Source organism: Bos grunniens, chromosome 5 (assembly GCF_055505025.1).
Source record: "Bos grunniens cultivar Pamir isolate PY7600 chromosome 5, Bosgru_T2T1.0, whole genome shotgun sequence".
Classification (NCBI taxonomy): Eukaryota; Metazoa; Chordata; class Mammalia; order Artiodactyla; family Bovidae; genus Bos; species Bos grunniens.
The window spans coordinates 59,920,052-59,947,197 of NC_141169.1; the positions used below are offsets into that span (position 1 = coordinate 59,920,052).

A 27,146-nucleotide genomic window follows, 5' to 3' on the forward strand; every position below is an offset into this window, starting at 1 on the left:
AGGACTTGCATAAACTAGACAAAGCAAAAAGTATCAAATTCATTTATCATCTCTGAATAATATGACTCATATAAAGATTTCCTAACTTTTCCTGTTAGATTTAGAATAAGAGAACTATTATATAAAACATGACCCACAAATACATTTTAAGAAAAATTGTAAATAAGGTATTAAAAGAAAACAATATTGGCATGAATTAGATAGAATGCTTTTAGAAATGATGATGATATTGGTCATCATGAATTATATTTTTCATCACTTCCTTTTAATACACTTTCTATCTAAATATATTTAAAAGAAGAAAAAAGAAGGGAAAAAGAGAAAGAAATGAACCACACAGTGATCACAGAGTTTGTCCTTCTAGGCCTTTCTGATGATCCTGAGCTTCAGATTGTGATTTTCCTCTTTTTATTAATCACATATGTATTAAGTGTCACTGGAAACCTGACCATCATCACCCTAACCTGGGTGGACTCCCATCTCCAGACACCAATGTATTTCTTCCTCCGAAACTTCTCTTTCTTAGAAATCTCCTTTACTACTGTGTGCATCCCTAGATTTCTGGGGGCAATTATTACCAAAGACAAGACTATTTCTTACAACAATTGTGCAGCCCAACGATTTTTCTTTATTTTCATGGGGGTGACTGAATTTTACATTCTAACCGCCATGTCCTATGACCGTTATGTTGCCATCTGCAAGCCCCTGCATTACACAACCATCATGAGCAGGAAACTCTGTAGCCTGCTTGTGCTCTGTGCTTGGCTCGGTGGGTTTCTGACCATTTTCCCACCCCTTATGCTTCTCCTCCAGCTGGATTACTGTGCTTCCAATGTCATTGATCACTTTGCATGTGACTATTTTCCCCTTTTACAATTGTCTTGTTCAGATACATGGTTCCTAGAAATAATTGGTTTTTACTTTGCTTTGGTTACCTTGCTATTCACTTTGGCCTTAGTGATTTTGTCATATATGTACATTATCAGGACTATTCTGAGAATCCCATCTGCCAGTCAGAGAAAAAAGGCCTTCTCCACTTGTTCCTCTCACATGATTGTCATCTCCATCTCCTATGGAAGCTGTATATTCATGTATGCTAATCCCTCAGCCAAAGAAAAGGCATCATTGACAAAAGGAGTAGCTATTCTCAATACCTCTGTGGCCCCCATGCTGAACCCCTTCATCTACACCCTGAGAAACCAACAAGTGAAACAAGCCTTCAAAGACATGGTCTATAAAGCAGTCTTTTCTGCCAATAAATGATTTTTTGGTCAACTTTAAATGGCAGTTTGGTTAATTCCTGAAATTCCTTAAAGTCTGTATAACTATGGTTGGTCTTTATAGTCTCTTAACATGCCACCTGACAGTTAATATATTATTTTCCCAGTCTGCTGCTTCTACTTCCATTCCTGTTTCTCCAGTGTATTATTTTTTGACATTTAAAAATATAATAAGGTTATTTCTCATGCAGAACTTTTGTAAAAATGAAATGTATTTCTTTAAGACATAGCACAATGTGAAAGATGGTTTTAAGTCTCTTCAACAGTCCTTGAAAAGATCCTATGATACCACCCTGTACTTCAAATATAGAGTTTCAAAATGAGTGTGTAATTTCCTGTGTATTTTCAAGATGGACATTAGTATTTCCTATGGTTTAAAGAATCTATATATTCTGTGTGATATTATGTGTGAAGTGAAAATATCTCCTGTCATATCAACAAACAAGAAACGTCACAGCCATCAGCAATTTCTGGTCTCCAAATGTGAATGAGAGTTCCCAAAACTGAGAACCAGTAGAGTCTCATTCCCTCATGGTGACTGCTGAGTACCTAGGGGTGATGCAAGAAGTAGCCACTTGCAACTCTTTAAGGTGAACAAGGGAACCGGATTTGGCCCCAGATAGCTGAGAAGGAAATGGCAACCCACTCCAGTGTTCTTGCCTGGAGAATCCCAGGGACGGGGGAGCCTGGTGGGCTGCCATCTATGGGGTCAAACAGAGTCAGACACAACTGAAGCGACTTAGCAGTAGCAGTAGCAGCTGAGGTGTTTATGAAAGGAATTAATTCAGTGGACCTAGAGGTTGCATCTTCCCATACCTAGAATGTTAAATTCCTTAATTTGATACCTGATCTTTGGTGTTCAGGCTGCCTGCTCTCTTTGTTGCGAACTTGTATATAGTCTGACTCCCTCTCCTGTCTTCTTGAAGCAGTTTTCTCAGAGCTACTGAGGTGCTGTTTCCTGGGCTCAGAGTCCTAAACATTCCCATCAAATAAAATAGCTCTCTTCTTTCAGGTTGTGACTATATATTTTTAGTCGGCATACGCTAAATTCAGTCCAAAGAGATATGTACTCATGCATCAGACTTTTAATGTCAAGATATTTATTTTGTGAAATTCAATACATGTTTTGAAGATAAATATTGATCATGATATCATGTAATTTGTATATAATTCACATGTTTGCTATTATTTTGGAAAAAAATTCATTCAGATAATTCAGAATAAATTCAATAAAACTAAAACACTGCCACTTTCCTGAATTTAGTGATAATATTTATGATGGTTATTTTGATGTCTTTGTCAAGTGTTTAAAAATCTCCATTTGTTTAGGGTAAAATTTTTGAGGTTTATTTTATTTGATTCGGTTATTTTCTGTTTCTTCTTTTCCCTTGTAACTTGGTGTTTTTACCTACACCAAGTGGCGGTTCAACCACCATTCCAGTATTTTGGAGTTGGATTTGTTCAGGACTTCATATATATACTAAAATTATGTGGAATTTGTATAGATCTGATATACCCTGATAAAAATGTGCTCAATTATAATTCTAGTTATCATATTAGTGTTACGTATCACAGCAATGGCCAAGCTACTTTGTCAATTGCAATTTAATCAGATTTTAACATGCCTTCTATGGTTTCACTGTGATGCCTTTGCAAGAATACAGCTATTTCAAGATTTATGGAAAAGACTTTTCTAAGATTAATCAATAAAAAATTTTGTTTGTTTGTTATCTGGTAAACTGGTAACAGGATGGAATTTAGCCAATTCTCTATGTTAAGAGAACAAAGTTTTCTTAGAATGAAGCTTTCAATAACAGATTATGAATTTCTTTGCCTTTAAGTATTTTATTTGTTTTTTAAATCTTTTGTTACTTTGGTAAAGTAAATAAGAATTATTAAAGATTATGATACATGTAAAAGCTCATTCTGCTTCTACAAGAAATAACCCTTCACTGTTAGACTTTTGCTATTTGATGTCCTTAAAACATGGCAATAATCTACTCCTAAATTAGAGAATTAAAAATGGGTTAACAATAGCTGTAAATAAGAGTCAGGGCTATGGGAAATCCACGACGGCCGCTTGGATTTTTCAGGCTCCCTGACAAACCTCATTTTTATTTGATGGGTTAAAGCCTTCTCTGGCTACAGGGTTAATGCCCTCACAATGACAAAAAAATTATATTTCACTTAATATTAAGTTCTAGTTTTGTTAATTAAGGTATGTGTTTACTACGACTCACTTCTGAGATAGTTCCTTACTGTTACGTTATATTGATAAAGGTTTAATTAAGTTATTAAAAAGGACACTCTAAGTTTGTTTCTTAAGCTTATCTCTATAACCAACCTTTCGATGTACAACCAGGAGAGTCACACCTGTCTATACTCATTTAACCAAGTCAGATTACCCAGGGTGTGCTGGGCTATACCTAATGAAAGTTCTTGACTTAAATTCTTGCTTGTGACCTTATTACCAGCTGCTAGGTGTACTATTTTCTATGTCTCTTGTATCAGAAGATTGTTTCTTATGTTAATAAATGTGTGACTGAGCCTGTGATAAAATGCTGATAAGCAGTTCCATGATATCAATGACTGTAATAATGTAACTCTAGATATGGGAAGAAGCAACAAGAGGGACTATTTTCCTGGACCAAGAGGCTAGTAAGACAGGTATGGTCCAGAGACTTTTGCTACTCACAAGACCTGGTCCAATAACAGCACCCTGAGTGGCCAATCAATGAAATCTTCCCTGGACCTGGAATGAGCCTTCCCAGCACTGTGGGGCACAATGGGCATGAAATGCACCCAAAGCATGTTCAATATGTGGACCCTGCTGACTAGGAGTTGGCACTTGCCAGCTGTCTCTACAAAGATTATATCATGACCACTGCAAGCTGCTGACCTTCAACACCCCTTAAAAGGAGCTCAGGATGGAGATCAGAAATAAGGCACTCTGTGCTCTGGGAAAAGCCCAGAAGAACTGGCCTTCAGATAGTCAGAAGTTTTCAGGTAAAGATTTTATGAACCCAAATTCTTGCATCTTCTTGTACCTAGAGAAACACTAATGTCACAAACCAATGTCTGGCCCTGGTTCTCCTGGCTAGCCCCTGAGCAGCTTTCCTACTTCTTTTAATCTTTGGGCCATATACCTTTAACTTTTTTGTTAAGTTTGTTTCTTCTAGAATACAAGAAATCTCCAAGTGGTAGTAGAACAAGAATATCCTCTGACCAACCCAAAGACAATGCTGAAACAAATCACCTTATCATTCCATATATCCCCTCCCTTTTGAACCTCCCTCCCAACTCCCTCCCAATCCCAACCCTTTTGATGCAGAGCCCCTGTTTGAATTTCCTGAGCCATACAGCAAATTCCCCTTGACTATCTATTTTACATATGGTAATGTAAGTTTCCATGTTGCTCTTTCTCACCCTCTCCTCCCCTCTCCCCATGTCCCTAAGTCTATTGCCTCTCAGCCTTTTAACTAAGATCAAGTGTAGTATCTCTTCTTATCAGCATCTCCCACTCTAATAAACTTTATTTCCCTCTCATTCTATATGTCTGGAAATTCTTTTCCAACCTGTGCACGGCCCACGACAATATCTTCTATATTTGTGTTTGGAGATTCCTTGGTAGGCTGATTAAAGTTTGGGTCATATCTATTTTGATCCTGTAGTGTCTCTAGTGCTCCTATAGTATGTAAAGCTAGAAGAATCTCAATAAATATTTGTTGAATGAATAACAGTGATTGAGTCAATAGATGAGGTTTATTTAATTTTCTGGCCTTTCTAAAATTAGATTAAAAGGAATATGAGTTGTAAATTCCTGTAAAATTACTAGATTTTATGCTTTCCTTAACTACTGTAACACTGACAATCAATCAGATGAAAACAGGACCTCTGGTAGATCCTTCTCAACAGTTAGTACTATTATTATGGAAAAAATACCTGAAAAGTGTTTTGGAAGAGTTTGAACAGTTTAAAGTGTATTTAATCTAAAATTTCTCATAAATTTCATTGGAATTCACTGAGTATGAAATTTGGTCTCATTCTTGTTTTTATTATGTTCTATTTGATTTTTAATTTTTCTTTTATTTAGTAGCACAGAGAGCAACTTTATAGAGACATTTTATCACATAAGAAAGGAAAATGTAATGTTTACTCATAAGATTCATTCATCATAGTAGTTTAGTCAGCAAGGGGGAAAGGTCTATTCTTCAGAGAAATGGTGATTTAGGATATTCAGGAAATCCCTTCCAAAATCCTGTACATTTAGATATCTTCACATAGCTAGTAAGCAAAATAATCCATATGCTTCTGCCTTAGTTCTCATGCTTTTCTATCTGTTTGGATATTATCTACAAAGTTTTCTGTTTCAGTAGTGATATAAATGTTGATAATATGTTTATAATCCTTAGTGTATTTCCTCTTGGCCCTGTTGTCACATTTGATTCGCTGGAGCATTTCCCATGAGCCTTAGCCATATGGTGGATAAAGCAACATTTGCCTCATGCAGGTTAAAATTCATATAGAAATCACATCCAGAAAGGACCACAGTAACTCCATATCTTGCTTCCCTTCACTGTGTTTGCTCCCATGGCTTCCATGTAACATGTATCAAGGAAATTTATCTATAGAAATAAAGTAATTTCAAATGTGGTGAGATAAAGTATTCTTAGAAATGCTCAATATCTTATCCTAAAATTGAAATAGTGATCAAGTTTTTAAAATAGCTTCAGTCACCTGAAGTGATGCATTTGTACAAAAAGAGGTAAGACTGTAAAGTAAAAGCCAATGACAACTTTTTCTTAGCATTGATTTATACATTCTTAGCTTAACTTTTCATTACATGGAGATGAATAATTTGGAGTTGCCTTTCCTTTCTGTAAATATCAAGGGTTATGAAGAATGAGCACATTAATACTTTCTGTTTGTCTTACTAATTATTTATTCATTGTTAGAAAATTACTCTTTGAGTTTGGTCCTCTTCATTGAATATATGTTTGATAAATAACACATGCTTCAGTTCAAGCAGAAAGAATTTAGAATACCAATTTGACCATTTACTAGCTATATGATTTTGTTTACAATTTAGCCTCTCATTGTTAGGTTATTCAAACATTACACAAAAATATTGTTATGAGTCTGTTAGATAACTGCATAAATCTTATCATTGTCTCTCAAACGAGTTTCCTCAAAAATGGTTATTATTTTTTATATTGGGATCATCTTCCTCAAAAGTAATAATTGATTTTACTTTTAGGAATAATAATAAAAATAGTATTTACTCTGGGAATGCATGCTTTAAAATTTTTATATAATATCACTTTTCTTTTAATTAAATTAGCCCTCATAATAATTCCATGAAATATAATAGTCATGTTCATAGTGGAAAAGAAACCTATAACAACCTATACAACTCAGAGAGTTGTATTTTTAATAATTTCTCTTGGAATACAAATCCCTAATAGCCTCACACATTTTTAACTAAAGTTAAGTCCTGATGCCATATTTTTATAAGAATTTATTTCCTTTTTAAGTTAAAAATTGTCTTCAGGCATAGATAATAGTTAAAACTGGGACAATTAGGGGAGAAGCAACATTTCTAGGAAAATATACAGATTTTGAGAGTGACTTAGGGCTTTACAGTTTTCCCTTCATTATTCCTATTCATACTTATTGGTGCTTTAATTTGATTTCCCTTTTCCATTAAGAAAGAAACAAGGACTTTTTTTTTTTTTTTAATTAGGGGTCTGAGAGAAACAGGACTCTGAACTAATTGTAGGACTGGCAAAGGCAGTCATAAAGTAATAATCTGAAAATAATCTAAATTAACTCTTATGAGTTTTTTTTTTTCCCCTTACAGTCATGATAATGTTTTTCCATGGTATTAGATGTCAGCAAACACAATCAGGAGTGGAATGAATCATTCTAGAAAAAGGTTAGGGTTGTTATAAAACCAGGCTATTACCCAATATATCAAATTTAATAAATATTCTGTTCTCTTCTGTGACAAGTTATTCTAGCTTATAAACCTAACACCAAGAAAAATATCCTCAAGTGAAAGGAAAAGATAAGGAAGTGGAATACTATGTCGTATGCAAAGGGTGAAAACTGCCTTGAGGATATATGTGTTCATAGAATTACTTACGATTTCCTTAGGAGTCTTAAAGTTATGAAGAGAAAATTCAGTACACATAGAGAATGTGAGAAGCTAATTTGTTTCCAATTATATTGTGGAATTTAGAGAGCTTCCCACTCGTGTCTCACAATTTATATAAAATAAGGAATGTAATCTTTAATAGACATTTAAATATTGTCACTTTTTTAAATTGGTGAATTTGGGGAATGCTAGTGATCTTGTCTCAAAGAAGCCATGCTTACACTTTACTATGGAATAGCATATGTGTCGTGAAAATCACTTCCAGTTATCTTATTTAACACAATGGCCAGCATTTGTTTATCATATAGGTTAATTTTCACTTTCAATGAGCCACATGCCTGTTTCGACAATGAGATCCAAGACACTGTTGCTAAGTCACTTCAGTCATATCTGACTCTTTGAGACCCTATGGACTGTAGCCTGCCAGGCTCCTTTGTACATGGGGATTCTCCTGGCTGAATACTGGAGTGGATTGCCATGCCCTCCTCCAGGGCATCTTCCCAACCTAAAGATGGAACCCACATCTCTTATGTCTCCTGAATTGGCAGGCGTGTACTTTACCACCAGTGCCACCTGGGAAGCCCTTATCCAAGACACTAGAATTCATTACAAAGGAAGGGACAGAAAGGAATATGTAACTTGTTATCCTAAGTTCCATGGGACTAAGGGAAAAAAAAGCTTGAATGAGTTGTAAGGAAAAAAAAAAAAAAACTTGGAAATAGTGTCTTAGAAATTTGGATATATTCTTCATTACTTTACCAAAACCATCCCAGGAATGGTTAACACCTCACATTCCAGAAGTGGTTTACAGATCAAAGTCATCAGTTCCGTTCAGTTCAGTCGCTCAGTCATGTATGACTCTTAGACACAGTTGTTAATTATAGATGATTTTTGTTAACTGAGAACAATGACTTTTATATTTGTAAATATGTATCAAATTCTGGGTTGCCTGAATTTATTGAGGGAACTCAGCTTCCTTTTAACATAAATTCATTATTATTACTGTTAATTCGAATGACAAAATAAAGGTTTTCATTGCTATTTCATGTTTATACTAATACACTGACAAAATAGAGATTCTATTAAGGGAATATTAATGTAGATACTTCCCAGGTGGCACAGTTGGTAAATAATCTGTTTGCCAATGCAAGATTTGCAAGAGACTTGGGCTCAATACTTGGATGGGGAAGATCCCCTGAAGTAGAAGATGGCACCTGCACTCCAGTATTCTTGCCTGGAAAATTCTATGGGCAGAGGAGCCTGGTGGGCTACAGTCAATGGGGCTGCAAAGTGTTGGAGACTTCTGAGAAACAGAAATGGACAGAAAATACTAGTAACATTTAGATGGAATAAATTTTGAAGAAAAAATATTCTCTGGAAGGTAATGTTTGTTTTCAGATATCCATATACTTTGGTTGAGAGCTTAGCTGAAGAGCCAATGGAGTGAAGCAACCATCTGTGGGATTATGACTGAACACCTCTAAGTGAGAGTCCTGCCCATGCAGAATGATATGTCAGCATCACAGGAGCCTTGATTGGTGTTGGATAGCTGGTCCCTCAACATCCCTCCTGGCAGGACTCCGCAGGGTCCCTAAGGGAGCACCACCCTATTCTTTGGGACCAGGGTCAGGTGCAGAGAGCCCTTCATCCTGGGACTGGGTGCAGGCAGAAAGGTAGTCACCCCATCACCCATCACGGCACCCAATTTGTAGGGAACCTGGTGCTAAACCATTCATAGATGACCTAATTCTGGTTTGGGATTTCCTATGTAGCAGAGCTGCATAGGAACCAACAAAATTTCATCTAGTCAAGGCTGTGGTTTTCCCAGTAGTTATGTATGGATATGAGAGTTGGACTGTGAAGAAAGCTGAGCACTGAAGAACTGATGCTTTTGAATTGTGATGTTGGAGAAGACTCTTGAGAGTCCCTTGGACTGCAAGGAGATCCAACCAGTCCATTCTAAAGGAGATGAGTCCTGAGTGTTCTTTGGAAGGAATGAGTCTAAAGCTGAAACTCCAGTACTTTGGCCATGTCATGCAAAGAGTTGACTCATTGGAAAAGACTCTGATGCTGGGAGGGATTGGGAGCAGGAGGAGAAGGGGACAACAGAAGATGAGATGGCTGGATGGCATTTCTGACTCAATGGACGTGAGTTTGAGTGAACTACAGGAGTTGGTGATGGACAGGGAGGCCTGACATGCTGCAATTCATGGGGTCGCAAAGAGTTGGACAGGCCTGAGCAACTGAACTGAACTGAGCTGACTGATGTAGCAGAGCAGCTCCGTTGCTGTTATCTAATGAAAGGTTCAATAATTTGGCCAGTTGATGCCAACATCTGACTCATTGGAAAAGACTATGATGCTGGGAAAGATTGAGGGCAGAAGGAGAAGAGGACGTCAGAGGCATGGCATCACCATGGCATGATGGCATGGATGACATCACCAATGCAATAGACATGAACTTGAGCAAACTCTAGCAGATAGTGAGGGACAGGGAAGTCTGGCGTGCTGCAGTCCACAGGGTCACAATGAGTCAGACACTATTTGGAGACTGAACAACACATTTTGTTTCCTTAACTCATAACACAGATGTAATCTACTAAACATCCACTCTGCCTCCTCTCTTGACTGTCTAATATCTGAGAATACTGCTGAAGCAAATCCATTGTCAGGATTCCTTTATTCCATTATTTGGGGCCTTAGAAGAGAAGTATGAGGTTGGGAAGTTAATATGAGTCTAAGTGGAAACTTAGAAAACTGTCAGGTTATTAAATATTTCATTCCAATGACTTTCATTTTGGAGACATATCCACTGGGTGACTTTTTCCTGACACATTTAGGTTTTCTATATTACAGTAGAGAATAGCAATACAAGGAACCAGCTGACACAAACTAGGATAGGATGATTTTATGGGGCTTGAAAAAAGACGAAGTCTTTCCCAACAAGGAGGGAATCCTCTAAGAGTGGGGGGTGGGGCATTTTACAAGTCAAGAGGTAGCATTTATTTTACTGTATTTCCTAGGTTTTAGAAAGATCTAGGTGATGACCCCTGCTTTTTCAACTCAGGTATGTGATTTGGATAAGATTTTTAAAAATTATTTCTACTTTGATTCCAACCTGTAAAACAGGGATTTGATAAAGAAATATTCTATGTGAAACACACATACTGGTATATGGTAAAAACTTACTTTAAAGTAAGTTACCTATTTTTATTAACTTGTTTTTAAAAATCTCCTGAATTATGTTAGCATGGCATAGTAAGTTTACTTTCAGAGACAAATCCCATTGTTATACATGGATAATCCCCTTTTCTGTGTCTTCCCTTTGTGTTTTCTCCTGACGGTTACTTAAAAGAAGAAGTAAAATGAGAAACAACACAGAAATAAGAGAATTTATCCTCCTGGGACTGTCGGATAACCCACAACTTCAGGTTGTGATGTTTGTCTTTCTGCTCATCACCTACATGCTCAGCATCACTGGGAACTTGACCATTATCACCCTGACCCTGCTGGATATCCACCTCCAGACCCCCATGTATTTCTTCCTCAGGAGTTTCTCCATATTGGAAGTTTCATTCACAACTGTCACTATTCCCAAGTTCTTGTCCACCATTATTACGGGAGATAAAACTATCTCTTTTAATGATTGTATGACTCAGTTATTTTTTTTTTTCATTTTCTTGGGAGTCACTGAGATTTACCTTCTGGTTGCCATGTCCTATGACTGCTACATTGCCACCTGCAAACCGCTGCATTACTTGACCATCATGAATCACAGAGTCTGCACGCTGCTTGTCTTGGCCTCTTGGCTGACTTCATTCTTAATTATATTCCCAATACTCATGTTCTTCATACAGCTTGATTACTGTAAGTCCAATGTTATCAACCATTTTACTTGTGATTATTTCCCTTTATTATACCTTTCTTGTTCAGACACCAAATTCCTAGAGATACTGGGGTTTTCCTGTGCTGTGTTTATCCTCTTGTTCACTTTAGCATTAATAATTCTGTCCTACACATATATCATCAGAACAATTTTGAGGATCCCTTCTACTACTCAGAGGACAAAGGCCTTTTCCACGTGTTCGTCCCACATGATTGTCATCTCCATCTCTTATGGCAGCTGCATTTTCATGTATGTGAATCCATCTGCAAAAGACAGGGTCTCTTTGAGCAAGGGAGTGGCTGTGCTAAATACCTCAGTAACACCCATGCTGAACCCCTTTATCTACACTCTTAGGAATCAGCAAGTCAAGAGAGCCTTCATGGACATGGCAAGGAAGACTATGTTTTTCTCAAGGAAATGAAAATATAAAAGTCCCTGTTTCATGAATTCGAGGCATATGAATGAAAAGCAATTAAATTAAACTCCAGGTTTTTCAAAATTTATTAATATCCACACAGCCTCCCTAGATGCATTTTCATCATTTATATTTTTATTGTCAGCAGTTTACTAAGGATATTTGCATATGTGTATTTTATTTTTGCCATTTAAATTTGAACTTTTCATATATGTACATATATATATACATACACATTTTTTTTTTCCATTCAGATTGCAAACCTTCTCTCATGTACTTTTCTTCTGGTGAAATTTTAAAATGCAAGAGATAATAGCATTTTGTGATTTCACCAGAATTACTCTTTTCAGTAATTGAGTAAATATTGTATCATGTTTAATCTTATTTTTTTATTACCACACAAGGATAATAAACATAATCTTACAGTCTCATTAGAACATTACATATACTCTCCTTTTCATATTGTGGCCAATTTAGGAACTATGTGGAAAACAGTACAACTTACAAGAATGATGTAGTTACACTTTCTTGAGAAATCAAATAACTTTCTCATTACTTAGTTTAATATTTTCTGTGCTGTATAATTTATCAACTCAAAGACTATTATAATGAAGAAAACATGAAAGCTATTAGGGAAAACTATGAAATAGCCTCCACTTCTTGGGGAACTCCAAAATTAGCATATGTATCATAATAATTCTTTTAAAATACCTGAAGAAATTATCAATTAAAAACAATACACAACGTGAGAGTTGCAAGTTAAATTTTATTTGGAGCAATATGAGGATTGCAATCCGGGAGACAGACCTCAGATATCTGTGAGAAACAGATGTAAAGAGGTATAGGGGAAGGACAGTATATATATATGATTTGTTAAAAGTGGAGTACATGTATTCAAGCACATTTCTTTTTGTAGAAAGTTTCTGGTCGTCTCATGAAAAGTCTGCTAGTTATGAGAAACAATCATCACCATGAAGAATTTTAGTGTTTTTGTTGATATGAGGAGATACAAGAATTGGGCTCATAAAATCAGCTCCTGCGGCTGTTTAACTATCTGAAGGCCTGTCCTGCCAGTTTTTCCAGAGCACAAAATCCCTCAGTCCTGCTCTCCACACTGAACTCCTTCAGGCGGTGTTGAACATCAGCAGCTGCACAGCACATAATTTAACCCTTGCAGAGACAGATGGCAAGCACTCATGACAAGTGCCAATTTGTAGCTGACAAAATAAATATTACTGGATACCAAAGATGACCACATTTACTGTGGTCAGTTGTATATTTGAATAAAAGCTTGATGTTAAGCTGATCTTTTGATAATCAGTAGCTAAGGGGTGTTATAACTTTCTCATATTTGTGACTATTCTGAGATAATAGCTTGTACATACAATTCTTTTAATTGCCTCTTTAAGTGATATGCCTAATCAATAGGAGTAAAGAAGGTAACAAGAGCAAAGTTTTACCATATATAAACTTGAGGGTTTTTGTTAAAAATGCTTATTTAAGCATTATCATATTGGAAAATGTACTGATCAGAATTTATATGAATAATCATGCAAGATCATGCAATTCTGGCCCTAAACACTTTTTTCTTTTCTGTTTTCCATGAAGTCGAAAATTTATATAATGATGAAAGGTACTTAAACTCATCCCTTATTTTTTTTGTTATTTTTTTTAAATTTTATTTTATTTTTTAACTTTACAATATTGTATTGGTTTTGCCATATATCAACATGAATCTGCCACACGTACACATGTGTTCAGGATAGGGAACACACCCCTCACTTTTAAACCATTATTATACAAAGACTGTAACATAACTCAGAGGCAAGTTTTTCCTGATATTCACATACCATACTCAATTGAGAGTCTTAGATCTATCATTTGATGAAACACAAGAAAAACAACTTATAAAAATAATACTGAGATTTCCACATTGTAGGGAAGTCATGCCATTACTTTCTCCTTCCCTCATGCTGAAACATTTATAATTTCTAAGCTCACAGTATTTTCACCATGTGAAAATACTGAAGTTTAGACTTGATTGAGGATTGTGAGTTCTTATTCACTCAATAAATATATACCATAAATAATAGATAGGTTAGTTCTGGGAATTAAAAATCTGTAAAAATTTTACAAAATTTATATAGGAGCCTACGCTGATATTATCAGATAATGCAGCTCTCTACATCATTCTATACAAACTCTTTGGTGTTTAATTTAAATGTTTGTTATCAGTATAATCATTTTGATTATCAATAGCAGGGATCAACACAAACTTTTTCTGTAAAAAGGTAATACATTAATAATTTAGGGTTTGCAGGCATAGTGTCCCTGATGCAATTACTCAGTTCTTCCTGTCTTTATTTTTGATGCAGCTATGAGCAACATGTAAATGAAAGGGCTCAGGTGTGTTCAATAAAACTTTTAACAAAAATAGGTGGTGGGTCAGATTTCCCAGTGAGCGAAGGATCGTCCACCAACCTCCTGTCTTAGAATTTTACTAAACATTGACCCATATACTATTTCTTGTTTAAAATAAGGTAGTATGACTAATAGGTCCATCTAGTCAAAGCTATGGTTTTTCCAGTAGTCATGTATGGATGTGAGAGTTGGACTATAAAGAAAGCTGAGTGCTGAAGAATTGATGCTTTGAAATGTTGTGTTGGAGAAGACTCTTGAGAGTTCCTTGGACAGCAAAGTGATCCAAATAGTCCATCCTAAAGGAAATCATTCCTGAATCTTCATTGGAAGGACTGATATTGAAGCTGAAACTCCAATACATTGGCCACCTGATGTGAAGAACTGACTCATTTGAAGAAACCCTGATGCTGGGAAAGAAGGAAGGTGGGAGGAAAAGGGGACAAGAGAGGATGAGATGGTTGGATGGCATCACTGACTCAATGGACATGAGTTTGAGTGAACTCTGGGAGTTGGTGATGGACAGGGAATTCATGGTGTCGCAAAGAGTCGTATACGACTGAGTTATTGAACTGAACCGAACTGAACTGAAGAGTGAAATTTTCAGAATCCACATTATTCCTGAGATTCGTTTTCTCAAACAAAATGTCTTATGTTGTAACATTTTATACTTCATCAAAAACATATGAATAAAAAAATTTACAGAAAATTCTGAAGCAATATTCAGCTTTATCCAATTTATTTGGTTCAACTTGCGGGGAAGTTTAGAATAGGAATAAATAAAAAGGAATCATATAACTGTAGTGAAAGAGTTTTGAGAGAATATGAATGAAGAAATAATTGACCAGAACTTTATTTTTTAATGCTACAGTTAGTTGCATTTACTGGAGAAAAAGATAAACTTTTGGATGGTATCCTTAAAGGCTTGCTTCACTTGCTGGTTCCTCAGTGTATATATAAACGGATTCATCATAGGAGCAACACAAGTATTCAGAATTGCTACTTCTTTCATCAAGGATGCCTTTTCTTTTGCTGAAGGGTTGATATACACAAATATACAGCTTCCATAAGAGATGGAAATGACAATCATGTGAGAGGAGCATGTAGAAAATGCCTTTTTCCTCTGACTGGCAGAAGGCAGCCTCAGAATTGTCTTGATGATGAACATGTAGGATAGAATTATTAATGCCAAAGTAAAAAGCAGAATCACTATTGCAGAGTAAAATCCAATCACTTCAAGGAGCCATGTGTCTGAGCATGATAGTTGCAAGAGAGGGAAATAGTCACAAGTAAAGTGATCAATGATATTAGAACCACAGTAATCTAACTGGAGAAAAAGAATAACTGGTGGGAAGATGTTTAAGAACCCCACCAGCCAAGCACAAAAGACAAGCAACACACAGAATCTGTTGTTCATGATGGTTGTGTAATGCAGGGGTTTGCAGATAGCTACATAGCGATCATAGGACATGGCAGTTAGAAGATAAAATTCAGTGATACCCAAGAAAATGAAGAAAAACAACTGAGTTGTACAATTGTTGTATGAAATTGCTTTGTCCCTGGTGATAATTGTGCCCAGAAATCTAGGAATACAGACAGTTGTAAAGGAGATTTCTAATATAGAGAAGTTCCTGAGGAAAAAATACATAGGTGTCTGTAGATGGGAGTCCACCAAGGTGAGAATGATGATGGTCAAATTTCCAGTGACACTTAATATATATGTGATGATTAAAAAGAGAAAAATCACAATCTGAAGCTCTGGGTCATCTGATAGCCCCAGAAGAATGAATTCTGTGGGTCTTGTGTGGTTTTTCATTTCTGATTATTTTCTCTCTCATTAGAACAGAAAATGTATGCTCTCCCTGAAGTTGCTCAGTCATGTCTGACTCTTTGCAACCCTATGGACTGTAGCCTACCAGGCTCCTCTGTCCAATCAAATTTTCCAAGCAAGAGTACTCGAGTGGGTTGCCATTTCCTTCTCCAATATGCTCTCCCTATAGGACTTAAAAAACGTTAAAAGATATTTGCGGATAGAATACAAAAGTTTTAAAGCTTCCATCATGAAGTAGTGTTTGACATTGAAAACCTCTCTTCCCATACAGTAACTTCTCCAGTTTCCTTTCAACCTTTCATTCAAGTAATGAATATTATCTGAAGTTAAATATTGAGCTCTCATCTTCAAAAATACACTCTCACAGGCCATGGATGAAATAAAAGTTACGTGTTAACATTTAAACTGGGACATTTCTTCTACTGTTTTCTTTATTAAGACTTCAAATTATTCTTTAAAATATTTAGCTTCTTTGGTGATAATATGATAATATTTAATTTATTTTTCTCCTTTACTCAGTATTATAAAAACCAGTATGCTTTGTAGATAATCTAAATACAGAGTTTATAATCTTACAGAGGCTATGTAGCCCTCTTCCACATTTATATATATTTTTTAATTTAATTTTATTTTTAAACTTTACATAATTGTATTAGTTTTGCCAAATATCAAAATGAATCCTACACAGGTATACATGTGCTCCCCATCCTGAACCCCCCTCCCTCCTCCCTCCCCATACCATCCCTCTGGGTCGTCCCAGTGCACTAGCCCCAAGCATCCAGTTGAAGCCCACTTTGTTTAGGAAACTTTCACAAGTTTAAATGACTCTTGTACATAGTAAATATCTCACTTTAGAATATGTGTTTTCCATGGGAATATTTTTTTGGTGTTCTCTACTTTTATGGGTTTGGTTGATGCAACCCTTTCCCACATCATTGTTTTCTATTTCTGATAAAAGGCCGGAAGGACAAGAGAGTGTAACTTCTGCTACTAAAATAAATATTGTGTAAAAATAGTTTAGTTCATGCAATGAGCACATCAGTTTTCTTTTGTTTTACAATATGCTTTAGAAAGTGACCAAGTAGATGGTCAAAACTTTTACTGGGAAGCAGATATTCCTTTACGTAGAGAAGGTCATTTCATTTCTGTAACAGAAAACCATTTAACTTAAGAAAAGTTAATGAAAAGCCCTAGACTTATTGCTGTGCTGGTTCTTTAGGACTCTATGAATAGTTTTCTTGTTAGTAAATAATCACATTTTAATATCAAAAAGGTTTTGAATTCACAAACCCATAAACAAATGCTATTTTAAAACATTTTAATGAGAAGGAATCATATTATTATACTGGAAAATATCAAAGATACTTACTCCCTGGTTCTTCTTGATGATTTAGTCTCAAATTTTAAAGTCTGATTACTTCCATATTTAGATAAATTCAGAGTTGGTGAATTGAGTTGGCAACTTATTTGGTTTCTTTTGTACTCTCAAATCAAGTATGGTGATTTAACTTTGTTTTGGCTCTCAAGGTTTATAGTTCTCATTATGTTTAGACTGGTAATATTTGACCCACAATATCCTTCATTCCTGCTGCTGCAAAATTTGAGGAATATTTTCATTATAATGCAATGCATAGTTGCTCTTTGTCTGTTACCCAAGCTCTGTGTAAAAACTTAATTACACCTGGGCAGACTCATAAAGTACTTCTTACACTTGCTCCTTTTCATATAATATGAAACACTACTTACTAAGACATTTTCTTTGTATTAATGCAAAGATTTTATGTGAATATTTTGTAATTCTATGATAATCTATCTATACAATTTAAGTAACATTTTCCTTAGGCTTCAGAGCCTAACATATTCTACAAATTCTTCTTTGAAAAACAGAAAATAGGAATGTTCTTCTCTATGTATGTCATACACATGGAACTGGATTTATTTTATCTGTCTCCTGTTAGCCCAGGGGAATCTAAGCAAAGAGAGCGCCAATGAGGCATCATTAAAAGATACATGTGAGTCAGTTTTGTAAATATGGATAAAAAAAAATGTAAAAAGGCAAAATGACTGAGATACATGAGGCAACTTCAGAAACAGCATGTAATATTGAGTGCATGAAATTTAATTTATATCCTGCAACTTTACTATATTCATTGATTAGTTCTAGTAATTTTCTGGTGGACTCTTTAGGGTTTTCTATGTAGAGGATCATGACATCTGCAAACAGTGAGAGTTTTACTTCTTCTTTTCCAATTTGGATTCCTTTTATTTCTTTTTCTGCTCTGATTGCTGTGGCCAAAACTTCCAAAACTATGTTGATTAGTAATGGTGAAAGTGGGCACCCTTGTCTTGTTCCTCACTTTAGGGGAAATGCTTTCAATTTTTCACCATTGAGGATAATGTTTGCTGTGGGTTTGTCATATATAGCTTTTATTATGTTGAGGTATGTTCCTTCCATTCCTGCTTTCTGGAGAGTCTTTATCATAAATGGATGTTGAATTTTGTCAAAGGTTTTCTCTGCATCTATTGAGATAATCATATAGTTTTTATTTTTCAATTTGTTAATGTGGTGTATTACATTGATTGATTTGCAGATATTGAAGAATCCTTGCATCCCTGGGATAAAGCCCACTTGGTCACGGTGTATGATCTTTTTAATGTGTTGTTGGATTCTGATTGCTAGAATTTTGTTAAGGATTTTTGCATCTATGTTCATCAGTGATATTGGCCTGTAGTTTTCTTTTTTTGTGGGATCTTTGTCAGGTTTTGGTATTAGGGTGATGGTGGCCTCATAGAATGAGTTTGGAAGTTGACTTTTCTCTGTAATTTTCTGGAAGAGTTTGAGTAGGATAGGCATTAGCTCTTCTCTAAATTTTTGGTAGAATTCAGCTGTGAAGCCGTCTGGACCTGGGCTTTTGTTTGCTGGATGATTTCTGATTACAGTTTCAATTTCCATGCTTGTGATGGGTCTGTTAAGAATTTCTGTTTCTTCCTGGTCCAGTTTTGGAAAGTTGTACTTCTCTAAGAATTTGTCCATTTCTTCCACGTTGTCCATTTTATTGGCATATAATTGCTGATAGTAGTCTCTTATGATCCTTTGTGTTTCTGTGTTGTCTGTTGTGATCTCTCCATTTTCATTTCTAATTTTATTGATTTGATTTTTGTCCCTTTGTTTCTTGATGAGTCTGGCTAATGGTTTGTCAATTTTATTTATCCTTTCAAAGAACCAGCTTTTGGCTTTGTTGATTTTTGCTATGGTCTCTTTTGTTTCTTTTGCATTTTTTTCTGCCCTAATTTTTAAGATTTCTTTATTCCTACTAACCCTGGGGTTCTTCATTTCTTCCTTTGCTAGTTGTTTTAGGTGTAGAGTTAGATTATTTATTTGACTTTTTTCTTGTTTCTTGAGGTATGCCTGTATTGCTATGAACTTTCCCCTTAGGACTGCTTTTACAGTGTCCCACAGGTTTGGGGTTGTATGTTTTCATTTTCATTCATTTCTATGCATATTTTGATTTCTTTTTTGATTTCTTCTGTGATTTGTTGGTTATTCAGCAGCGTGTTGTTCATCCTCCATATGTTGGAATTTTTAATAGTTTTTCTCCTGTAACTGAGATCTAATCTTACTGCATTGTGGTCAGAAAAGATTCTTCGAATGATTTCAATTTTTCTGAATTTACCAAGGCTAGATTTATGGCCTGGAGTGTGATCTATCCTGGAGAAGGTTGCATGTGCGCTTGAGAAAAAGGTGATATTCATTGTTTTGGGATGAAATGTCCTATAGATATCAATTAGGTCTAACTGGTCTATTGTATCGTTTAAAGTTTGTGTTTCCTTGTTAATTTTCTGTTTAGTTGATCTATCCATAGGTGTGAGTGGGGTATTAAAGTCTCCCACTATTATTGTGTTATTGTTAATTTCTCCTTTCACACTTATTAGTATTTGTCTTACATATTGCGGTGCTCCTATTTTGGGTGCATATATATTTATAATTGTTATATCTTGTTCTTGGATTGATCCTTTGATCATTATGTAGTGACCTTCTTTGTCTCTTTTCACAGCCTTTGTTTTAAAGTCTATTTTATCTGATATGAGTATTACTACTCCTGCTTTCTTTTGGTCCCTATTTGCATGGAAAATCTTTTTCCAGCCCTTCTCTTTCAGTCTGTATGTGTCCCTGTTTTGAGGTGGGTCTCTTGTAGACAACATAAGTAGGGGTCTTGTTTTTGTATCCTTTCAGCCAGTCTTTGTCTTTTGGTTGGGGCATTCAACCCATTTACTTTTAAGGTAATTACTGATAAGTATGATCCTGTTGCCATTTACTTTATTGTTTTGGGTTTGAATGTATACACCATTTTTGTGTTTCCTGTCTAGAGAATATCCTTTAGTATTTGTTGGAGAGCTGGTTTGGTGGTGCTGAATTCTCTCAGCTTTTGCTTGTCTGTAAAGCTTTTGATTTCTCCTTCATATTTGAATGAGACCCTTGCTGGGTACAATAATCTGGGCTGTAGGTTATTTTCTTTAATCACTTTAAGTATGTCTTGCATTCCTTCCTGGCTTGAAGAGTTTCTATTGAAAGATCAGCTGTTATCCTTATGGGAATTCCCTTGTGTGTTATTTGTTGTTTTTCCCTTGCTGCTTTTAATATTTGTTCTTTGTGTTTGATCTTTGTTAACTTGATTAATATGTGTCTTGGGGTGTTTCACCATGGGTTCATCCTGTTTGGGACTCTCTGGGTTTCTTGGACTTGAGTGATGATTTCCTTCCCCATTTTATGGAAGTTTTCAACTATTATCTCCTCAAATATTTTCTCATGGTCCTTCTTTTTGTCTTCTTCTTCTGGGACCCCTATGATTTGAATGTTGTAGAGTTTAATATTGTTCTGGTGCTCTCTGAGACTGTCCTCATTTCTTTTAATTCTCTGATTCATTTATTTCTACCAATGGACAGGGAGGCCTGGCATGCTGTGATTCATGGGGTTGCAAAGAGTCGGACATGACTGAGCGACTGATCTGATATGATCTGATCTTCTGATTCACTAATCCTATCTTCTGCCTCTGTTATTCTACTATTTATTGCCTCCAGAGTGTTTTTGATCTCATTTATTGCATTATTCATTATATATTGACTCCCTTGCATTCCTGTACCCTAATAATGAGAAAACAGAAAGAGAAATTAAGGAAACAATTCCATTCATCATTGCAATGAAAAGAATAAATACTTAGGGATATATCTACCTAAAGAAACTAAAGACCTATATATAAAAACTATAAAACGCTGGTGAAAGATATCAAAGAGGAGACTAATAGATGGAGAAATATACCATGTTCATGGATTGGAAGAATCAATATAGTGAAAATGAATATACTACCCAAAGCAATTTATAGATTCTATGCAATCCCTCTCAAGCTACCAACAGTATTCTTCACGGAGCTAGAACAAATAACTTCACAATTTGTATGGAAATACAAAAAACCTCGAATAGCCAAAGCGATCTTGAGAAAGAAGAATGGAACTGGAGGAATCAACCTGCCTGACTTCAGGCTCTACTACAAAGCCACAGTCATCAAGACAGTATGATACTGGCAAAAAGACAGAAATATAGATCAATGGAACAAAATAGAAAGCCCAGAGATAAATCCACGCACATATGGACACCTTATCTTTGACAAAGGAGGCAAGAATATACAATGGATTAAAGACAATCTCTTTAACAAGTGGTGCTGGGAAAACTGGTCAACCACTTGTAAAAGAATGAAACTAGAGCACTTTCTAACACCATACACAAAAATAAACTCAAAATGGATTAAAGATCTAAACGTAAGACCAGAAACTATAAAACTCCTAGAGGAGAACATAGGCAAAACACTCTCCGACATACATCACAGCAGGATCCTCTATGACCCACCTCCCAGAATATTGGAAATAAAAGCAAAAATAAACAAATGGGACCTAATTAAACAAAAAGCTTCTGCACAACAAAGGAAACTATAAGCAAGGTATAAAGACAGCCTTCAGAATGGGAGAAAATAATAGCAAATGAAGCAACACACAAACAACTAATCTCACAAATATACAAGCAACTCCTATTATTTCAATTTTTGACTTCATGGAAAACAGAAAAAAAATGTTCAGGGCCAGAATTGCATGATCTTGTACAGTTGTTCATATAAATTCAAATCAGTACATTTTCCATATAATGTCATACTCTAATGCTTAAAATAAGCATTTTTAACAAGAAAATCTCAATTTTGTGTATAGTAAAACTTTGCTACTGTTAGTTTCTGTAATACTGATTAGGCAAAACACTTAAAGAGGCAATTAAAAGAATTGTATGTATAAGCTATTTTCCTAAAATAGCCACAGATATGAGAAAGATATTTAATAAAAACACCTTAGTTATTGATTATCAAAAGACCAGGTTAACATCAAGCATTTATTTAAGTATACAACTAAACGTAGCAAATGTAGTCATATTTGGTATCAAGCAACTACAAATTGGCAGTTGGCATGGGTACTTGCCATATAACCTCTACAAGGATTAAATCATGTGCTGCTGCAACTGCTGACCTTCAACACTCCCTGAAGGAGTGAGGGTAGAGAGAAGAAATGAGGCACTCTCTGCTTCAGGAAAACTGCCAGGACAGGTCTTCAGATAGTTAGATACACTTAGGAGCTGATTTTATGAGCCCAATTCTTGTATCTCCTCATATCTAGAAAAGTACTAAAATTCTTCAGCAAATTGTTTATCATGACTGGCAGAAGCTTCGTAAGACCAGCAGAAATTCTAAAATAAATATGTGCTTAATTGCATATCAAAATCACATATATACTATCCTTCCCCCGTACCTCTTTGGAACAGTTTCTCAACTTTCTCAGAGTTATTTGAGACACTGTCTCCTGGGCTGCTCATATTGCCCACCTAAAAACTTAACACACAGCTCTCAAGTTTTTTAAGTTACCAGTTTCTTCAGGCTTTTTAAAAGAATTGTTATTGTATATATGTTAAAATTGGCATTCCCCCAAAGCAGGGTCTGTATCATAATTTTCCCTAAGGAACTATTCATTATAATAGTTTTTTTTTTTTTTTATGCTTTATTTTATTTTATTTTTTTTAATCTTTGTAAAGTCTCTTTTATTTATTTTTTTTATTTTATTTTTAAACTTTACATAAGTGTATTAGTTTTGCCAAATATCAAAATGAATCCGCCACAGGTATATATGTGTTCCACATCCTGAACCCTCCTCCCTCCTCCCTCCCCATACCATCCCTCTGAATTGAAGAATAATATAGTGATGTTTGAATGGCATCATCGAGTCAATGGACATGAGTTTGAACAAATTCCAGGAGACAGTAAGGAACAGGGAAACCTGGGTGCAGTCTTCTGCAGCCGGGGAGTCTGCAGTCCATGGGGTCGCAAAGAGTTGGACATGACTGAGTGACTGAACAACAGCACAGAAAATGTTAAACTCCATAATGGGAAACGTTTTTTGATTTCTCAAGAAAATGTAATTACATTTTTCTTTTAGTTGTACTGTTTTTCACATAGTTACAAAGTAGGCCACAGTATGAAAAGGAGAGTGTGTGCAAGATTCTAATAAGACTGTCAGATTATGTTTATAGTCTCTGTGTAGTAAATTAAAAATAAGATTAAATATGATTTAATATGCATTTAATTTCTAGAAAACCTGACTTCTGATGAGATTGTAAAACACTATTCTCTCTGTGTGTACATGCTCTGCCTCTTTCTGACTTTAATTTTCTAAAAATTAGTGTGAAATAATGAAATTAAAGGTGTTGCAAAGAAGGAAATAAAACCACTCTCATAGTAACGGACTAGAAAAACTAGCCCTAAAGGAAGAAAACTACATGAGAGAAGGATTACAAATTGAATGGAAAAAAAAAACTGTATACTGTATAAGCACATATTTGTGTATATGTGTATATATATATATATATGAAGAATTCAAATTTGAATGGCAAAAGGAAAATATACATATGCAAATATCCTTGATAAACTGCTGGCAATAAAAATATGATTGATGAAATATGAATCTAGGGAGGCTGTGTGGATATTAATAGATTCTGAAATTCCTGGATTTTCATTTAATAGCTTTCCATTCCTATGTGTCTAATTCATAAAACATGACTTTTATTTTTCATTTGCTTTAGAAAAATACAGTCCTCCTTGCCGTGCCCATGAAGATTCACTTGACTTGCTGATTCCTTAGGGTATAGATAAAAGGGTTCAGCATGGGAGCTATGGAGGTGTTTAGCACAGCCACCCCCTTACTCAAAGACACCCTGTCCTTTGCTGATGGATTCATATACATGAAAATGCAGCTGCCATAAGAGATGGAGATGACAATCATGTGGGAAGTACACATGAAAAAGGCCTTTGTCCTCTGAGTGGTAGAAGGGATCCTCAAAATTGTTCTGATGATATATGTGTAGGACAGAATTATTAATGCTAAAGTGAACAAGAGAATAAACACAGCACAGGAAAACCCTACTATCTCTAGAAATTTGGTGTCTGAACAAGAAAGGTATAATAAGGGGAAATAATCACAACGAAAAAGGTCAATAACATTGGACTTACAGTAATCAAGTTGAAGGAAGAGCATTACTAATGGGAATATGGTTAAGAATGAAGCTACCAAGAGGCTAAGACAAGCAGTGTGCAGATTCTGTGATTCATGGTGGTCATGTAATGCAGCGGCTTGCAGATGGCAAAGTAACGGTCATAGGACATGTCAGCCAGAAGATAAAACTCAGTGACTCCCAAGAAAATGAAAAAAAAAATAATAATAATAATAACTGAGCCATACAATCACTAAGAGATGGTTTTATCTCCTGTAATAATGGTGGCCAGGAACTTGGGTATACTGACAGTTCTGAATGAAATTTATGATAAGGAGACATTTCTGAGGAAGAAATACATGGGGGTCTGGAGGTGGATATCCAGCAGGGTCAGGGTGATAATGGTCAAGTTCCCAGTGATGCTGAGCATGTAGGTGATGAGCAGAAAGATAAAGCTCACAACCTGAAGTTGTGGGTCATCTGACAGCCCCAGGAGGATAAACTCTGTTATTTCTTGTAGTTTCTCATTTTTCTTCTTCTTCTTTTGAGTAACCTCCAGGAGAAAACACAAACAGAAAACACAGAAAAGGGGGTTATCCAAGTATAGCACTGGGATTTGGCTCTGAAAGGAAACCTACTATGCCCTGCTAACATAATTCAGGAGATTGTTTAAAAGTTAATGAAATAGATAACTTGTTTTGAAGTAAGTTTTTACGACATGTCAGATTTGTGTTTCACATAGAATGTTACTTTATAAAATCCCTAGTTTGCAAATTGGCATCAGGCTAAAAATATTTTTAAAAGTCTTATACAAACAACATATCCTTCACATGAAAAGCAAGGATTATAATCTATGTTTTTTCTTAACCTAGGAAATACAGGAAGAGAAAAGCTACCTCTTGACTCTTAAAAAGAGTCTCCACAGGATCCCCTCCTATTGGGATACTCTCTGTCTTTTCTTCAACCTCAGTAAATCATCCTATCCTAATGTCTGTCACCTAGTTTCTCATATAATGATTATTTCCTAGTGTAATATAGAAAAGGCAAAAGTGTCAGGAAAAAGGCCATTCAGTGCATATGTTTCAAAAAGGAAAATCATGGAAGATGAATCTTGAGTTATGTGACAGATTTCTAAGTTTTGAATCAAACTCACAATCACCTTCTCAACCTCCTACTCATGTGAAGCCCCAGATAATGGAATAAAGGAATCCTGGTCATGTATCTGTTTTGGTGGTCTTCTCAGATATTATTAGATAGTCAAGAGTAGAAAGGAGGCAGAGTGGCCATTAAGTATATTGGATCTGTGTCATGAGCTAAGAAAACCAAATTGTGTCAATATCTGGTACTGCTGCTACTAAGTTGCTTCAGTCTTGTCTGACTCTGTACCACCCCCAGATGGCAGCCCACCAGGCTCTCCGGTACCTGGGATTCTCCAGGCAAGAGTACTGCAGTGGCTTGCCATTTCCTTCTTCAATGCATGAAAGTGAAATGTTAAAGTGAAATCGCTCAGTCGTGTCTGACTCTTAGTGACACCATGGACTGCAGCCTACCAGGGTCCTCCATCAATGGGATTTTCCAGGCCAGAGTACTGGAGTGGGGTGCCATAGCCTTTTTCATGTCAATATCTAAAATAAAACATTACTTTCAGGAGAACACTTTTTTCTTCCAAATCTCTCTATCTACATACTATTAGCATTCTCTATCTATATGTGTATATTCTGATTTTTACATTATATTTGTATTTTATCTACAATAATATTCCTTTAATAGAAGTTCTATTTTGTCAGGCTACTAGTATAATCCATGAAAGAGCAATAAAGTCTTTATTTGTCTTCATAACTAACAGTAGCAGAAATCATTTAACCAGTTTATTTCAATATCTGAATCATTGACTACAGTAAAGTCTTTGACTATGTGGATCACAACAAACTGTGGAAAATTCTTAAAGAGATGGGAATACCAGACCATCTTACCTGTCTGTTGAGAAACCTGTATGCAGGTCAACAGGCAACAGTTAGAACCAGACATGGAACAATGGACTGGTTCCCAATTGGGAAAGGAATACATCAAGGCTGTATTTTGTCACCCTGCTTATTTCAATTCTATGCAAAGTGAAGTGAAGTGAAGTAACTCAGTTGTGTCTGACTCTTTGCCACCGCATGGACTATAGCCTACAAGGCTCCTCCCTCCATGGGATTCTCCAGGCAAGAATACTGGAGTGGGTTGCCATTTCCTTCTCCAGGGGATCTTCCCGACCGAGGGATCGAACCCGGGTGTTCCTATTTGCAGACAGATGCTTTAACCTGTGAGCCACCAGGGAAACCCCAGAGTACATCATGTGAAACACCAGGCTGGATGATGCACAAACTGGAATCAAGATTGCCCAGAAAAATATCAACAACCTCAAATATGCAGATGATACCACTCTAATGGCAGAAAGTGAAGAGAAACTAAAGAGCCTCTGGATGAGGGTGAAAGAAGATAGTGAAAAAACTAGTTTAAAATTCAACATTTAAGAAATTAAGATCATGGCATCCAGTCCCATCAATTCATGGCAAATAGATGTGGAAACAGTGGAAGCAGTG

The 27,146-nt window shown here is 35.8% G+C and overlaps 3 protein-coding genes and 1 pseudogene across 3 annotated transcripts; 2 read left to right on the forward strand and 2 right to left on the reverse strand.

Annotated features, from left to right (window-relative positions):
- The first annotated feature begins 315 nt into the window (after nt 1-315).
- Nucleotides 316-1,263, forward strand: LOC147372184 (olfactory receptor 6C3). Its single transcript, XM_086403623.1, has one exon. It carries the CDS (start codon nt 328-330, stop codon nt 1,261-1,263), a length of 936 nt encoding a protein of 311 aa, XP_086259749.1. The 5' UTR covers nt 316-327.
- A 9,538-nt stretch (nt 1,264-10,801) lies between these two features.
- On the forward strand, nt 10,802-11,743 carry LOC147372185 (olfactory receptor 6C1-like). Its single transcript, XM_086403624.1, has one exon. The coding sequence runs from the start codon at nt 10,802-10,804 to the stop codon at nt 11,741-11,743; it is 942 nt and encodes a 313-aa protein (XP_086259750.1).
- Nucleotides 11,744-15,026: 3,283 nt separating this feature from the next.
- Nucleotides 15,027-15,977, reverse strand: LOC147372186 (olfactory receptor 6C3-like). The gene has a single exon (XM_086404328.1). It carries the CDS (start codon nt 15,969-15,971, stop codon nt 15,027-15,029), a length of 945 nt encoding a protein of 314 aa, XP_086260454.1. The 5' UTR covers nt 15,972-15,977.
- An 8,211-nt stretch (nt 15,978-24,188) lies between these two features.
- LOC147372187 (olfactory receptor 6C1-like) lies at nt 24,189-25,107 on the reverse strand (annotated as a pseudogene).
- Between the last annotated feature and the right edge of the window lie 2,039 nt (nt 25,108-27,146).

Excerpts from the sequence above, each read along its gene's own strand:
- LOC147372185 (XM_086403624.1), top strand. The coding sequence starts at position 10,802 with ATGAGAAACAACACAGAAATAAGAGAATTTATCCTCCTGGGACTGTCG.
- LOC147372184 (XM_086403623.1), top strand. The coding sequence starts at position 328 with ATGAACCACACAGTGATCACAGAGTTTGTCCTTCTAGGCCTTTCTGAT.
- LOC147372186 (XM_086404328.1), bottom strand. The coding sequence starts at position 15,971 with ATGAAAAACCACACAAGACCCACAGAATTCATTCTTCTGGGGCTATCA.